The following is a 16,329-nucleotide window of genomic DNA, read 5'->3' as shown; positions in this document are numbered from 1 at the left end:
TGTTGATCATTATTGATTACTAAAGTGTATTTTCTAAGCACAGATGATGATTTCTGTTCCTTTTGTTTCCTTGATCTTCTGTTACACATATATGCAGTTACAGATTCTCGTGTTCTCTTACCTTTCTGGTCAGTCTGATTCCAAGTGATTTATAGTTCTGTCCTGGTTTACTCATTGCACCCTTCTCAAAATTCAAGTGCAACTGTTGACTTATTCTTATTTACATACTGTTTTTTTTTTCATTTTAGTGGAGGCTGAGAAAAGGATGTAAAACTCCAATTCAGATTTTTTCAATTTATCAAACAATTATTAGGCTTGCCCATATATCAGTTTGAAATAACAGACAGATGTCTCTGAGAATGCCGCCTGGCTCATTCCCAAGCAGTATCTCAAATAGTGTCATTGTCTAGATGAAGCTCTAGTGATTCAGTATATGGTTTCAGCTTTAAAGACTCAGATCCTCTCATCTTGTCACAACAGGCCAATGTATATACCTTGATGCCAAATATTAATTTAAAATAATAGATTTCATTTGCAGAAAATTAATTGCATGACATTTATAATCAGACCCCTTATTATAAAAATTAAAACACATTTTCCATTTAATTTTTTATACATGTTTAAAGTAATAAAATAAAAATGAGCATTAAAGATAGATTTTCCAAGATGTTGTATGAGAAATATAAATGTCACAAAAGTAGAGCTTTCTTGTTGACCGGGCCTATTACTTCTTTCTCTTTAGGCATATGATTATGGGAATCACTAAGTTGTTTGGTTGGCCTGGAATCAGAGCAGAAAGACCCAGGTGAACAATTTTAATAGTTAGTGCTTTAAGGAGCTTGAGAGTCATCTAGTAGGGTAGGGTATTATTTTTAGGAAAAGGTTGTACCTGCTCTTTGTCAAGGTTCTCTAGAGAAATAGAACCAATAGTAGATGATTTATATTAGCTATATATAGGATATATAAGGAATTGGCTCAAACAGTTGTGAGGGCTGGCAAGTCCAGAATCTGTAGGGCAGGCTGGTAGGCTGGAATCTTTAGACCTTTAGCTAATTGGATGAGGCCTGCTCACATTATCAAGGGCAATCTCCTTTATATAAAGTCAACAGATTGTAAATGCTAATCACATTTACAAAATACCTTCACAGCAACATCAAGGCTAGTGTTTGGCCAAACAATTGGGTATTTCAGCCTAGACGAGATGACACATAAATTTAACAATTATGGTCCTCCCCTTGTTAACGTGGCACCCAAACGCATCTCCTTAAACCATACTTAATCTCCAAATAAAGACAAAAACAAAGTCATACTTCTGCCTAACATGATAGAACTGTCCTATATACAGTAAAAAATGCACTAACCCTTTCCCCAGAAGAGGACGCAAAGGCCTTGGGTAATGTTCATTCTTATTGATAATCCTGCAACTTAAGTACTGTGATATTATATAAAGATAACAGTCATATATTTTATGCTATATGGTAAGAGAATATGAGAGGGAAGAAAAAAAGTTATTAAGCATATACATATATATATACACACATAAACATTCATAACAAAATTAGGAAGAAATACTTAAAACAATTACAGTCATTTCTGCAGCTGGTCCTATAGTTGTAGCTGGTGTTTATAACAACCTTCTTCCTCTATTCATTCTGTAATTCCTATGACCTCTGCAAGCACCTCAGCTGGTCATGGTCATTTACTTGGTGGGTTGACCTAAACCTTCATTGTGTAGTAGCAGTCCAATTTCCCATTGTACTCAGGATCAGTGACTTCAGCCAGTATAGTAACTCCCTTTTTTATCTGTGATTCAGAGGCATGAGCCCAAAGTGGATGACAGTCTTAACTTCCAGTTCATTGGAATCATTGTGTGTCAACTAGTGAAAGCATTCTTCCCTTTGGAACTAAAACCCCTAAATCAGCAGAGCATAAGGTCATGGAGGCAGGAAGCAAAATTTTTGCTGTGGGTCACCAGGAGTAACAGTGAGAGGTGCCACTCCCATTTCCACGCCATGAGTCTGGCTATGGAAGAGAGAGCACCATATATTAAATGCTGATTTAAGCATATACAGCATCCTGGATAACACTCTGTACTGCCACCTATCTGTTGCTGTAACTGAGTCTTCAAAAGGCCATTCCACTGTTCTATCAAGCCAACTGCTTCAGGATGATGGGGAAGATGGTATGACCATGAACATGGGTCCATTGCCACCCTTCATTTGCTGTGAAGTGAGTTCCTTGGTTCAGAAACAATGTGTGGAATACCGAGACAGTGGATAAGGTATTTGCTAAGTCCATGGATGGTAGTATAGGCAGAAACACAGTATGCAGGGAAGGCAAATCTACATCCAGAATATGTGTGTATTCATTAAGTACAAAACACTGCCTTTTCCATGATGGAAGCAGTTCAGTGTAGCCAACCTGCCACCTTTGGTCCCTGTTTCAGCCAAACTGTTAAGAGGCTTTTTTAACTCCTCAAGTTATAACATTGAGTCCAGAATCTTTGCTGAGTGGACCATTAGTCATAAATTTGGCTGGATCCAACTTTATTTGCCTTCCACCATAATCCCACACCCTTAATGTCCATTCCCACATACATTCCCTGTATTTCTATCTGTGTAAATTGGAAAAATCGTGCATTTCTTTTAGAGTTTACCGCCCCTCCTCATGGGTCATGCTTTATACCTCACCTTTCAGGGTCTGCTGGGACTTGAATCTAGTTAAAGGTCTAGAAGCAAAAATTGGTGGCAGAGATGGGTCCTGAGGATAATCAGCAGTGTCCTGCAAGGCAACCTCAAAGGAGGCCACTGTAGTCTCCTCAGACAAGGGTGGGAGGGTTGCTTCTGCTGACAAAGATGACACAGAATTTAGGATTCACTGTCTCCTGCTTCATCAGGATTCACCCATATGTCCTCATTCCAATTTTCAGGATCCCATTTTTTCCCAATCGATGCCTCGGCATTGTCTTCAACAGATACTCAATGAGATTGGAAATAAGATTTGCCTATAATTCAGCCACTCACAGGATGAGATTCTAGGTTTGGTTTTCTGAAATCTCACCTCTGTGGTAGAGGAGATAAAGGTCTCTTTCAAGGCAGACATAGAAACCTTCAGGTCATTTATGTGGCTCTTGAACTGAGAATTTGAAGCCCAGAATGCATACTATTTTCTCCCCCTCTTTCTCTAGTCTAGCACAGTTAGGAGCAAAGAACCAATCTCAATATACTCACTAGTTTGACAAAAATGTTCTAATGAATCAAATATTTGCTCACCTGGGAACTTGTCTCTATTAGGTGATATTTTGCATATCTCTTGCCACATCACTCCATGAACTATCAGTGCCCTCTTTACCACTGGAAACAGAGTCATAAGTGCCTTTAAATCTAATCAAATTAGAGAACCAATTCCAGAAACCACAAAACCAATTCAGAACACTCATCCTTAAGATTCTTTCCTCTAGGACTATTCTCAGTACTAAAACAAGTTAGTGTTCTCCAGAGAAACAAAACCAATAGGATATATGTGCGTGTATATATATAGATAGATTTAAGAGATTTCTTTTATGGAATCGGCTCATAGGATTGTGGCGATTTGTAAGTCCAAAATACATAGGACAGGCAGGCTGGGAACTCAGCAGGACCTGAGGTTATAGTCTTGAGGCAGAATTTCTTCTCTAGGAAATCTCAGTAATTACTCTTTAGGCCTTCAACAAATTGGATGAGGCCCACCACATTGTTAAATGTAATCTCCTTTACTCGAAATCAGCTGATTGTAGATGGTAATCACGTCTACAAAATACCTTCACAGCAACATCTAGACTATTTTTTGACCAAACAGCTGGATACCGTAGTCCAATCAAGGTGACACATAAAATTAACCACCATACCTGCTAAGAGGGCTACAGTTTTTCCATCAGTTGTTTAGAGTTCTACCAGCCACAGAGAGTGCGACCCCAACACTGTGAAATTGTCATCTTCCTGACCACCATTTTTCAGTTTTTCCGTACTACAGCTGCCTTCTACTCATACAACTACCACAGCTTTACCTAACAAGACCAGCATAACCAGCTAAAGGATATCAGGCTTGTAGAGGTCACCCTATACTCCCCTTCCCCAATAACCTCACTGGGAAACCAGGGCTCCCTCTCCCATTTGGAGCTCTTGAATGTCCTGAAGTCTTATAGAGAAGGGTTATCCCCAAATGGTAAACAGATTGTGTTGAGCAAAACTTTATAGTAGATAGATATGTATCACTCACTTTGGGCAGGCAGTGAATGGATGGAGAGGTAGATTCTCATGAGTTCTGATAACAGGAGGGTCTCCCTAGAATTAAGGCCAGTTGGTCCCCTGCCCCACCCTGCCATGATTCTTCACTAGAACCACTAAGCTGGCTCTCAACTGATTTTATTTGTAGAAAATTAGCTCCATGAGATTCATAAACAAGACTCCTTATTAAGAATAAAAACTAGTTTTCCTGTCAGATTGTTTATATAATGCTTGAAGGGCTGAGATAGGCATGAACTTAAATCCAGAGTATTTAAGATATAGTATTGAGTAAACATAGCAGGGCTTCCTTCAAGATTCCATTTGGAGAATTTTTATTCTGATAATGAGTGCAGCAAAATTACTGCCGAGTCCCTATGTCTTTCCTCAAACAAGTTTCCATGCCCTGTGAGATCAGACCTGCCCCTTTTGTCCTTTCATCTCCTGTAAGAGCCAAAAAGAATGATATTGGTAAAGGTAACACAAGCACTTATCTGCCAGGCTCTGTTCTAACGAGTTTTATAGAGAATAATCCTCTAATAGAGAACAAATGTGTCTTTTCCAGTTGTGAAGATGATCTCTCCGAGGACAGAGAAGAACTGCTGCATGGGATTTCAGAGCTGGACATCACCAACTCAGATTGTTTCCCATCCCAGCTGCTGGTGCACGGGGCTTTAGCCTTTCCCTTGGGGTTAGATTCCTACCATGGCTGTGTGATAGCAGCAGCCCGTTACGGACGGGGCCGGGTGGTCGTGACTGGCCATAAGGTGTTATTCACTGTGGGTAGATTGGGCCCCTTTCTGCTCAATGCTGTCCGCTGGCTGGATGGGGGCCGCAGAGGCAAGATTGTGGTGCAAACAGAACTTAGAACACTGAGTGGCCTGCTAGCAGTCGGGGGCATAGATGCTAGCGTTGAGCCCCATCTGACCAGTGATGCAAGTGTCTATTGCTTTGAACCTGTGAGTGACATGGATGTGAAAGAACTGCAGGAGTTTGTAGCAGAGGGTGGGGGACTATTCGTTGGAGCCCAAGCCTGGTGGTGGGCCTTTAAGAACCCAGGAGTGTCCCCTTTGGCTCGATTCCCAGGTAACCTCCTCCTCAACCCTTTTGGCATCAGCATCACAAGCCAAAGTCTCAATCCTGGGCCCTTTCGTACTCCCAAATCAGGGATAAGGACCTATCACTTCCGCTCCACCTTGGCTGAGTTCCAGGTTATAATGGGCAGAAAGAGAGGGAATGTGGAAAAAGGCTGGTTGGCAAAGCTGGGACCAGATGGTGCAGCTTTCCTACAGATTCCTGCAGAAGAGATCCCTGCCTATATGTCTGTGCATCGACTCCTGAGGAAACTGCTAAGTCGCTATCGCCTCCCAGTAGCAACCCGAGAAAACCCTGTTATTAATGACTGCTGCCGGGGTGCTATGCTTTCCCTGGCCACTGGCCTGGCCCATTCTGGAAGTGACCTCTCTCTCTTAGTCCCAGAAATTGAAGATATGTACAGCAGCCCCTATCTGCGCCCTTCAGAATCTCCTATCACCGTTGAGGTCAATTGCACCAATCTAGGTATGGAATGAGGACTGGGGGCTCAGCATTGTGGCAACTGGGGAATGGGGGTGTGATGGCTTCAGTGGTTCATTTCAGGGGATCTGATCACTTCCGGGGGGTCATCTCCATCCTTTGCATGTACTTTCAAGAATATGGGAGTTGGGGGTTTCAAGCGGTGTTTGGAAGAGACGAATCAGGGCAGCATTGGAAGAGATGGGCAGAGTTCAGGACGGGTCTGTGGAAACACTAGGTGGAGATGGACTCATGGAGGAGGGCACCTGTGCTTTTTGGCAGGTACCAGATATTGCTGGATGAGTACAGGGCTCTACATACCTGGAAGGCAAATTATAGAAGTCTCACTGCCTGAGGCAGCTGCTGCTGCTGACCTGAAGGTAAAGCCATGCCCCATTTCACCAAGTACCATGTAACGCAAATACTCTTGCTTTGACATTTAGTATCTTGTTTGGTCCTTATAAAAACCCTATTGGGAATACAGGGCAGGAATGAATTTTATGAATGAGGCAACTAAAATATAAAATGTAGAAAGCTAATTGCTTATTTGGATATGTAGAACTGATAGCTTTCAGAGCCTAGGACTCAAAGCTAAACAACTTCTAGCTGTTTATTTTGCTTTTGACTGATGTCATAGAGTGGGGAGTAAGAAAGATATGTAAAGCCCCCTAGCACACAGTAGGCATTCAATAAATTGTAATTCACTTTCCATCCTCATGTATATTTCCCATTGTTGCCCAAGGTCTTTCTAACTGGCTTCTTCTCCATGACACTTGATTGCCTAGTCCCCTTTAAGCTTTGTTCCTTTCACATATATATACCGTATTCATAAAATTAATTTTCTGCCCTGTTCTGTCAGGTTCTTTACGAAGGTCATTATGAGGGTTAGAGTCTCTTATGTCTTATCTGTCCTGGAACTTGTTTAGCACAAACCCAGAGAAAGCAATCCCAGGACTCTACCGAGTACAGGAGTTAATCTGTTTCATGAAGAAAAGGAACCTTGGAGAAATGGGAGGAAGAGATCCACCCTCCACCACTTCTGCCAGATCACACAGCCTTTCATGGCATCTCCTCTCTACTTCATTCCCAAGGCCAGAATCCCCACAGTAGAGCAGGCAACTTAGGATTCTGCTTGTTACAGAGACTCTAAGAGACCCTTTGTTGGAGTCTGCCCGCCTCAGAATTAGTAGCCTTAGGGGTTACACCTGGTGCCTCTCACATTAATGCCACCTAATGACCCATTGTGGACCTGTTTGAATCTCTTGGGAAAATGTTCACATGTAATTTTCAGTCCATGTGACCTGGTGGAGTGGTACAATTTCATGGGTTTACCAAGCATGTTTCATAAGGGATGGGTAAGCTGGGCTTGCATGGGGTAATTGCCTAATGGCCTTCCCTTTGTTCCCTCCTCCTGGGTTCCCTTCCTCTATCACATGGTAGAATTTCTCTCCCCCAGATACAGATTGGCTGTCACACTGACGACCTGACCAGGGCCAGCAAGCTTTTCCGAGCCCCGCTAGTGATTAACCGGTGTTGCTTGGACAAACCCACAAAATCAATCACCTGCCTCTGGGGTGGTCTTCTCTATATCATCGTGCCCCAGAGCACCAAACTGGGTTCTGTGCCCATCACTGTTAAGGGGGCTGTGCATGCCCCTTACTACAAGCTGGGTGAGTGGAAGCCCTGGAATGCATCTTGAGGGAAGGGAAAGAGCTGGGTATGAGGACGTGATTTGAGGCTATTTGCTATAGGAGAAGAGGCATGGATTGTGGAGGGAAGGAGGGTAAGCATTCTTAGATTCAACTTTGGGGCTTTGGAAATAAAGACCAAACCACGTCCATGAAGACTTCAGAGAAGACAGGATAGAGAGTTAGGATATGGTTGTTCATGACTTTGATGTTCTCCTCCAGGGGTTCAAGTTGTATGATTTAACTGAAGGGAATTTGGGAAAGTGAGTCTCAAGCCCTATGGCCTCTGTTCCTAGGGGAGACATCCCAAGAGGAGTGGAAGAAGCGTATTCAAGAGAATCCAGGTCCCTGGGGGGAGCTGGCTACAGACAACATCATCCTGACGGTGCCAACAGCAAATCTTCGTACCCTGGAAAACCCTGAGCCACTGCTTCGCCTCTGGGATGAGGTGATGCAGGCTGTGGCACGACTTGGAGCTGAACCCTTCCCTTTGCGTCTGCCACAGAGGATTGTTGCTGACGTGCAGATCTCAGTTGGTGGGTGCTCTGGGAGAACCTTCTGTGCATGTTGCCTCAAAGTGCTGTTCTCTCATTCAGCAATCATGCAGTGAGCAATGAATAGGCTAAAAAGTGTTTTGCCAGCAAGACACATAAGATGTAATTATTGTTCTTTAAATGAAAAGTAGAGAAACTTATAAAGAAATAACAATTTTAGTCCGCATGTCAAGTGAACTCATCAAACATTGAGAATGGTGCAGGAAATAAGTGCTGGGCTTTCACAGATTTCCAACAGGGGATTTCAAGGAAAGGGTAAGAATGGTTGTAGGGCTTCAAACTGGTCAGAGTTTTTGGGAGATGAACTTTAACAATTTTGAGTAGATGCTGAATAACGAGATCCTTGCTTTGGGATTGAGGAACCTGAAAAATGAGAAAAGGCGAAGAAATTAAAGAACCATGGAAATTCTTCTAGACTCCACTTTTCTTGGCCTTTGTGGATGATAACTATATAGTAGTGTCAATGTGGGCAATTGCAAATCTTAATATTGAAAAGGAAAACCACCATAGATTTCCAAATTGAGAGAAAAAGAACAGCACACTTTCACATGGGTTAGAGCACCGTCATAAAAATGGACATTTTAAATAGCATGAATGGCTATTTGTAGCCTATATCATCTCCCATAGCTATACTTTTTCAGATCAGAGTGAGAAGATGAGAAGCCAAGCAGGAAACTTAGGAAGGTCCTGGTCTGGATAGTCCTTCTGAGCAGATGAGATGCAGGAAGGACCCTGGGTTTACTGGGTGTTTTAGAAGAAATAAAATACAGAAAAGAATTCCTTGAGATGGATGGGAAGGACCCTAACCCTCTCTTCCCTCCTGCATTTCCCAGGGTGGATGCATGCAGGGTACCCCATCATGTGCCATCTGGAATCTGTGCAGGAGCTTATCAATGAGAAACTCATCAGGACCAAGGGGCTGTGGGGCCCCGTCCATGAGCTGGGCCGCAACCAGCAGCGGCAGGAGTGGGAATTCCCACCACACACCACCGAGGCCACCTGCAACCTGTGGTGTGTTTATGTACATGAAACAGTCCTGGGCATTCCTCGAGGTCGTGCCAATATTGCTCTTTGGCCCCCAGTTCGAGAGAAAAGAGTCAGAATCTATTTGGGCAAAGGTCCCAATGTGAAAAACTGGAATGCGTGGACCGCGCTGGAAACGTATTTGCAGGTACTGGGCAAGAATGGAGGGTGATGGGCAACACCAGAGCAACATTATTAGATGATATCCTAGAAACCCAGAAGGAAGAACCCCTGCTATGTCTCTCTCCCACACTAGGCCATTAGAGACCCTGGCAGAGTCCAAGTATGCCAGTCCTACTTCTTGATTCTTCTAAGTGTATCATTTTCTTAACTCTAAAGTAGAATTGATTGAATTGCCTCAGCCCCACTCTGTACCTGATGATTTTGAAATGATACATGAGGGCAGATAGAAAGCACTAAGAAAGGTTAAAAAACGACAGAGGCAAATGCAGTACCATTAATACTGTTATCATCACAAGCTTTAAAGTCAGGCATACTGAGATTGAAGTCAAACTCTCTACTTAGTAGCTGCATAAAACCAATCGATGCCCCTACCCCACCCGTCACACTCACACAACACATGGGATATGACCCATTTGTTTTCCCTTAGATGAGTATTATGTCTTCTCATTATACCCTGGCTATGCCTCAGTTTTCACCTTAATATAGGCAATCCAAGGTTCTTTACTGACCTGGACACTTGCCTTTGAAGTATCATTAATCACCCCAGTTCCCTCCCAGTCCCAGGATCAATTTTAGTTCAATGTGGAGAGTTTCATCACCTTGGATTCTGGAACACAGTCTTAGGCCAGCCATGCCCTATTCTTGGCCTTCCACCTGTTCAAGTTCCTCTCTCTTCATTCCCACTCCCATAAGAATGATAGTGAGACAGCCAAGAAGGCTCTTATTTAACCTTGTCATTAAGACTGATTATCCCAGGGACAAAAGTTATGAAATAAAGTTGAAGTTGGTCTAGGAAACTGCTAAGGTTCTTCTTAACTCTAGAGTTCTTTCTCCGTTGGCTTCAAGATGGTTATCTTTTTCTAAAATTATGACAAACAACTTAATTCTAGCTATGTAGTCTATATGTAATCTTCTACTTGTGCCTGGCTTATCTTCCCCCCAAAGGCCATTTTCGTAGCCTTGCACATTAACATAGACCTATAATTAATGAGGTCTCCATTATGTGAGGATAGAGCTGGGTATTTCCTAGTTGTTAGGTTTAACTTTGCAACTATGAAAGATATCAGGATTTCTTCACTTTTGCCAATTTCAAAGCCTAGTGTAATACCCTATCACTACTTTTATGGTCTGGGTTGATAAGCAAAAGACAATATAGCAGGAAAACTGGTAGTAATCACTGCAATTATTACCACAGCCATTATTTTTTGAGCATTTGCTTTGCACCAAGCACTGTGCTAGCCCTGAGACTCTCCCTAAGATTAGCATATGGGAGAGTAGGGCATGAGGTTAGCAGGTAAAACAGGAGAGAGTCAGTGATAGATATGAAGCTAATGTTCATGAGGTAATATACATTAAGTTATTAGCGTGTTAGTTGAGTAGTTTTTTTTGCACATTCAGATGTCTCATTCTGCTGCTTTTTTCTCTTTCCAGCTACAGGAGGCCTTTGGTTGGGAGCCATTTATCCGTCTCTTCACCGAGTATAGGAACCAGACTAACTTGCCCACAGACAATGTTGACAAAATGAATCTGTGGGTCAAGATGTTCTCCCACCAAGTGCAGAAGAATCTGGCTCCTTTCTTTGAGGCCTGGGCCTGGCCCATCCAGAAGGAAGTGGCTACCAGCCTGGCCTATCTGCCTGAGTGGAAGGAAAATATTATGAAATTATACCTTCTCACACAGATGTAAGGAGTGCCCAGCAAGGTGGCAGGTAGAGAGGTGTGGGGAGGTAGCAGAGACGGGGGATTCACTCCTCTACCTCTGTCTCTTAGGGTTCTGGCCTTGTCCTCTCCACAGCAAAAGGTGGGGTCAGAATTTCTCAGGGATGAAGCTTCCTGTTTCTGAGTCTTGTTCCTCTGCCCTCAGCCATGAGATTCCCTCCTGACCCAAAAAGCCCAATTCTGAGAGCTTTGGCACCTGCTTCTACACCATCTCTTGGTTCACCATCCTGAGGCACAGTTGATTCTCATCCTGACATCCTGAGGGCTTTCTCAGGGTTTATATTTTTGATCCATTGTTCCAAAAACCCAGCCATAGAATGTAACTAGACCATGCATTCACCATATTAACCAGACAGCTCTCATGACTCCTATGTTTTATGACTTGGGTAGTTTTCAAAATTCTTGAAAAACAGATTAGTGTGTAGACAAAGTCCAGAAATAGAGTTAGCTCTAGGGAGAGTCATTTTTTTCTCTGTATTCCCGTTTCCATATATGTGAAATGATAAAAATCCCTGCCTCACACGATTGCTATGAAGACTCAATTTGATAATTCTGAAGAGTTTGTGAGCTATACTGTGCGTGCACCTTTAAGAGGCTGTTTATTTTATGCTGATCCATAGAGTAATGAGCTTACTCTTTCCCATAAATAAGGAGTTAAGATCATCACCTGTGACATTTGATTCAGTCCTTTACCACTAGATGTATAATCCTAAGAAAGTTTCTTAATTTCTCTGTGACTCAATTTCTTCATCTGTAAAATGGGATCTATTTTGTAGGGTTATTGTGAGGATTGAATTCTATAATAGTTGTTTCTTGGGAATTACCTGCATAGACAAAATGATTTGGCCTAGATGTCTTTCTTTGGATTCCTTTATTATGTCTTTAATCAATGCTAGAGTTATTTTCCTTTATTTCATGAATGTCTTTGTCCAGGTGCTTTGAACACAGGAGAAGTTCAATTAAATATTTGTTGAATATTAACATTTAAAATAATTGCTATCAATTATGGAATGTTGAGTATATGCTAAGTATTATAATGGGTCCTTTATAGATCTTTTCATTTAATTGTTACAATAATCATATGAGGTAGAAATTACTAGTATTCCCATTTTATTAGTGATAGAACTGAAGTTTATGGAGATTAAGATAATTACCTAAGGTTACATTGTTAATAAGTGGTAGATCTGGTATTGGAACCAAGTCATGAGTGTTCTTAACTACAGTGCTTCAAATGACCAAAGAAATAAGTAAATGAAGAAACCTACTGGCAAACAAAAGAATCTATATCCCTACTTGCCAGAGCTTTGCCTTATTGTACTTACCCCTTTTCTAATTTTATTAGAACAAAAAGTCCTTTCATTTCTTCCAAATGCCAGTTCAAAGGAAGTAGCTCCTGAAGTGCTTCCCGTTAGATATTGTTAGCAGGAGCCATTTAGCATTATTTAGGTTCTGTGTTATTTAAGTTTCAGTTATTCTCTCTAGGCACCATGAAAACTTACTGAGTTTTGTTTGAATTGTGGGCTATTTTGGTAAAGTGCCTAACTCCCAAAATTCCCAGATATTGCATGTTCTCAGAGAGGAAATTAGATCCTCAATCTTTCAGAATAATATCCATCCATTCTTGGCCTCTTAAGTACATTTTCAGAAGTATAGCCTGGGGATTTTTTAAAAATGTAATGTTCTTCCTGTCACTTCCCTGTTTAAAAGCCTCCAGTGGAACTTCTAATTTAACATGATAGACTGAACATATGAGTTTTCCTCCCCTCCTCTCCAGGCCCCACTGAAATTGAAGTCAAGAAATACAAAAGGAAATTGACACACCTCAGCCACGAAAACTGAAGGAATTTTGTTATAAATGCAGAAGAGTTTAACAGATTTCTGGAAGAGAGACGTGGATGAAGCATGATAATGAATGAAAGAAAGGTACCTTTCAGCCAGAATGTAAGCTAATCTGAACAACATAACCCTCAATAGACTTGGGCATATGGGAATATTATCTACTAAAGAGTTATATCAGTGGTAAAATTGTACCCCATCCCACTTCACCCCCACCCTTGTGCATAGAACATAGGCAGCCTACTATTGGTACCAGTTAAAAATGTGTCTTGTTGTTGTTGTTGCTGTTTTAAATAAAGGAATTGAATACACTGCTTGAGGAGAGGTAGGAGTTGGTACTCCAGAGTAAAATTCCTTTTTGCAGAAATTAGGGGGCCCCTTAGCCTATCAGTGAATTATTTCCTACATTTGAAACCCTTACTCAAGAGCCCAGTGCTTCTAGTCATAGAAGAGACATACTAGGAGAGCAGGCCTAACCATACAATGGCAGAAGGAACCCACACCCCACACCCCACACCAACTCCCTATAAAATTCAACAGTTTCATTGTTTCTTAAATGTCAATGGTCAGCCAGGAATTCCCAGACAAGGAAGTGGGGCAAGGAAGAAGCAGGTAAAGAAAATAACTAGGTAGAATTAGGAGTTTGAAGAATTTAATGAAATCCAGAGGAAACAAAGTTAATGCAGAAAAAATAACTAACTCAAAATTCTGGGTGCGGGGCAGAGAAGGGGAGAGAGAAAATAAATCTTTAAAAAAAATTCTAACTGCATCTTCAAAGAGATTTGAGATGTATTTGTAAAAATGAAGACAGGATGCTAAAGAGAAAGGAAAATCTCTGAGAATAAAATAGCCCTTTGAAAGTAAAATAAGACTGCTGAAAATATTCAATAAACAAGCCGCAAAATAAAGTTGAGGGAATCTCCAAATATATATGGCACAAAAAGAAATAGAAAATATAAAGAAAAGGAGACATAGACAATCAACAAAATCAATATCTGTTAGGAGTTTCTGAAAGAACAGGGAAAATACACATAAGGAAATTTTAAAAAAGAAATAGAAAACAGGAAAACACAAGTCTCCAGATTAAGGGGCCCTAAACAACTGATGCCTAGACACAATCTTGTGAAATTCTGAAGCATTTAGAATAGATAAGAGTAAAAGCACCCAGAGAAAGAGAGTAACAAAAATAGGTCATCATAATTAACTAAAAGCAAATGAGAAATAGACCAGCAGCAGATTTTTCATTAGCAATGCTGAATACTGAAAGTAATGAAGCAATGACTTCAAATATCTTATGAAAATAAAGACAGTTTCTGATATGCCTCCCTTGCACCCTCACTGAGGAAATATGCTGAAGTTCTCCAGCAAAATGAGGATGAAAACCAGGAAAGAGGAAGAAGTGGAGATTCAGTAAACAATGGCCCTCATCCAAGATGTCTCACACTAGGATTACAGTTAGCCAGTAGACCCATTTCAGATGAGAAGGTATAGTCTTAGGCTTTCACGGAGAACACGCATTCCCTGCCATAAATAGTATCAGTGAGAAGCTGGAGGACACACATTATTTCTGAAGTCAACAAAAAAGAAAAGCAAAACAAAAATATGTCAAAAAATTCAGGTCTGATTCTGAAGCAAAATAAAATAGGGCATAATTTTGAGTTATTCACTGAGTGTAAGAAAAGACTCAATTTGACATTTGTGGTAGGTACGTTCTCTTTGAAGTGGCACAGGCATTACAACATTAAATGTTTGGGGAGGGGGGATATCCCAGTCCCTACTTGGGTCTCAGTAAACAGTATTTACATAGCCATAATGATGTAGATGCTATTTATTGATATTCAGTGTTCTGATCAGCCTAAGTCAAAGCATGAGAAGCTTAATTTTTTATTTAGAACAGAAGGTGAAAGTAATGAATGCTGACATAGAAAAAGAAAGAAAAAGGTTGAGAATTAATTGGGAGAAGAGAGGTGGAAGGAAAGGTAGTGTTACTTATATCTTCCAAGTGGTAATGAAGAGATAAGGTCTACAGTTAATGGAACAAGAACTAGTATATTGTTCAAAGCTAAAAATTAAAGCAACAGAAGTATTTAAAAGTGGCATATCTATCAAAAGTTTGGAGAAGGATAAGCAAAAGAAAGGTGGGGATAGGCTAAGTTAAATCCGTATCTTTTGTAATGGGGAATTATTAAAGATTGTCTAAAGTTGAGAAGTCAAGAAATTATTGTTCAAACATATTATTTAAAGTTAGAATTTAGTTATCAGAGAACCTAAAAATAGAACTTGTTAAAATCTTTGCCTATGTGGGAGGGGATTAGGGTTAAAATGGGTGGTGTGGGAAACTGTGTTTTTCATTTTAAGTCCTGTATTATTTAATGTTTTTTTACCTTGTGCATGTATTACTTTGAAAAAAATTTTTAATAAACTCAAATAAAAATCTTTCTGTGGCTTCGCATTGACTAAGATTCAGTCCAATCTTAACATGTTAAATCCTTAACATGGTTTACAAGGCCCGCAAGTATTTGAATCCACTCAGGCTCATCATATTTCCCCATTACTCTCTAGTTCAAGTCACACTAAATATCTCCCATTAGTCAAACACACTTGACCTTCACATTTTTCTTCCATAAGAAAAATGTCAGCCTCATACCTTACCAGATGTCTGATGATAAAGCTTACCATCTAATAGGTTTTCAGTATTTGTTGAATGAATGAATGAATGAATGAATGAATGAATGAATGTCCAACAAGATGTTGGATGAAGATTGCTAACTAATGTTCTTTCCCAAAAAGACCTATGATATCTGCCCCTATTCAGGAAAATATTTCAAGAAGCATGATAAATAGGACTGCAATATTTCCTGCACCCCTAGTCATATGACAGCTTTAATACAGGAATCTTGTTTAAGGCCAGGTGGTGTCAAAAGATTTCTATCCTTCTGTCAGTCTCCTTGGTATGTTCTTTGCCACTTTGCCTGAACTTTATAATCTGTTTTCAGCTATTCTTTTTTCCTGTATTTCAGAGAAATAGTCAACTCTTTAATGGAAATCTTGAGGTTCCCAAGTTTCTTGTGTCCTTTTATCCTTGGTCTCCTGGTGACTGTTCCTTCCTCATTAACTTTTCTAGCAGAAGATTAATATAGTTTAAAGGAATTTTCTTCCCTGAATTAGCATCTCCTCCATGTTCTACTCTATATTATTAGGTTCTGGAACAGAAATTTACCCTCACAAATGAGAATGGGTCTCAGAGTATTCATATTATCACAAAAATAACCCTTCAAACACACCTATATGTTTTCCTGTTCAGGGAACGTAAAATATGCCACTAGTCTACTTTCATCTATTGTCCCATTCCCAAGGTCAGCTGGAGATGTGTGATAGTATTCCCTAAAGCCTTATGGTCAATCTTCACCAATAGTATTTATCAGAAATCCTTCCTGTCTCCTCTTCCTGTGATGAATCTCTGATATAAGTTCCCCACTCTATGTCATAACCTCACCTAATACAATATGTA

The 16,329-nt window shown here is 40.6% G+C and overlaps 1 protein-coding gene across 6 annotated transcripts in view; it reads left to right on the top strand.

The window, feature by feature from the left end:
* Positions 1–15,256, top strand: part of LOC101442448 (TRPM8 channel-associated factor 1) — a 49,603-nt gene extending 34,347 nt beyond the window's left edge. For 3 of the 6 annotated variants that reach the window (XM_004474146.4, XM_004474147.4, XM_004474148.4), the window contains exons 3-9: positions 4,828–5,822; positions 6,099–6,196; positions 7,273–7,486; positions 7,801–8,040; positions 8,892–9,229; positions 10,696–10,946; positions 12,757–15,256. In XM_004474146.4, coding sequence (XP_004474203.2) covers positions 4,828–5,822; positions 6,099–6,196; positions 7,273–7,486; positions 7,801–8,040; positions 8,892–9,229; positions 10,696–10,946; positions 12,757–12,766 — 2,146 coding nt within the window. In that variant the 3' untranslated portion in view covers positions 12,767–15,256. Of the gene's footprint in view, positions 1–4,827; positions 5,823–6,098; positions 6,197–7,272; positions 7,487–7,800; positions 8,041–8,891; positions 9,230–10,695; positions 10,973–12,756 lie in introns of all 6 variants that reach the window. The other 3 variants (XM_071215326.1, XM_058297510.2, XM_071215327.1) reach the window with 1 other exon arrangement.
* The last annotated feature ends 1,073 nt before the right edge of the window (positions 15,257–16,329 follow it).

Source organism: Dasypus novemcinctus, chromosome 5 (genome assembly GCF_030445035.2).
Source record: "Dasypus novemcinctus isolate mDasNov1 chromosome 5, mDasNov1.1.hap2, whole genome shotgun sequence".
NCBI classification, from domain to species: Eukaryota; Metazoa; Chordata; class Mammalia; order Cingulata; family Dasypodidae; genus Dasypus; species Dasypus novemcinctus.
Note: the sequence above shows the minus strand (reverse complement) of the source record. Positions and strands in the feature narration are given on the sequence as shown.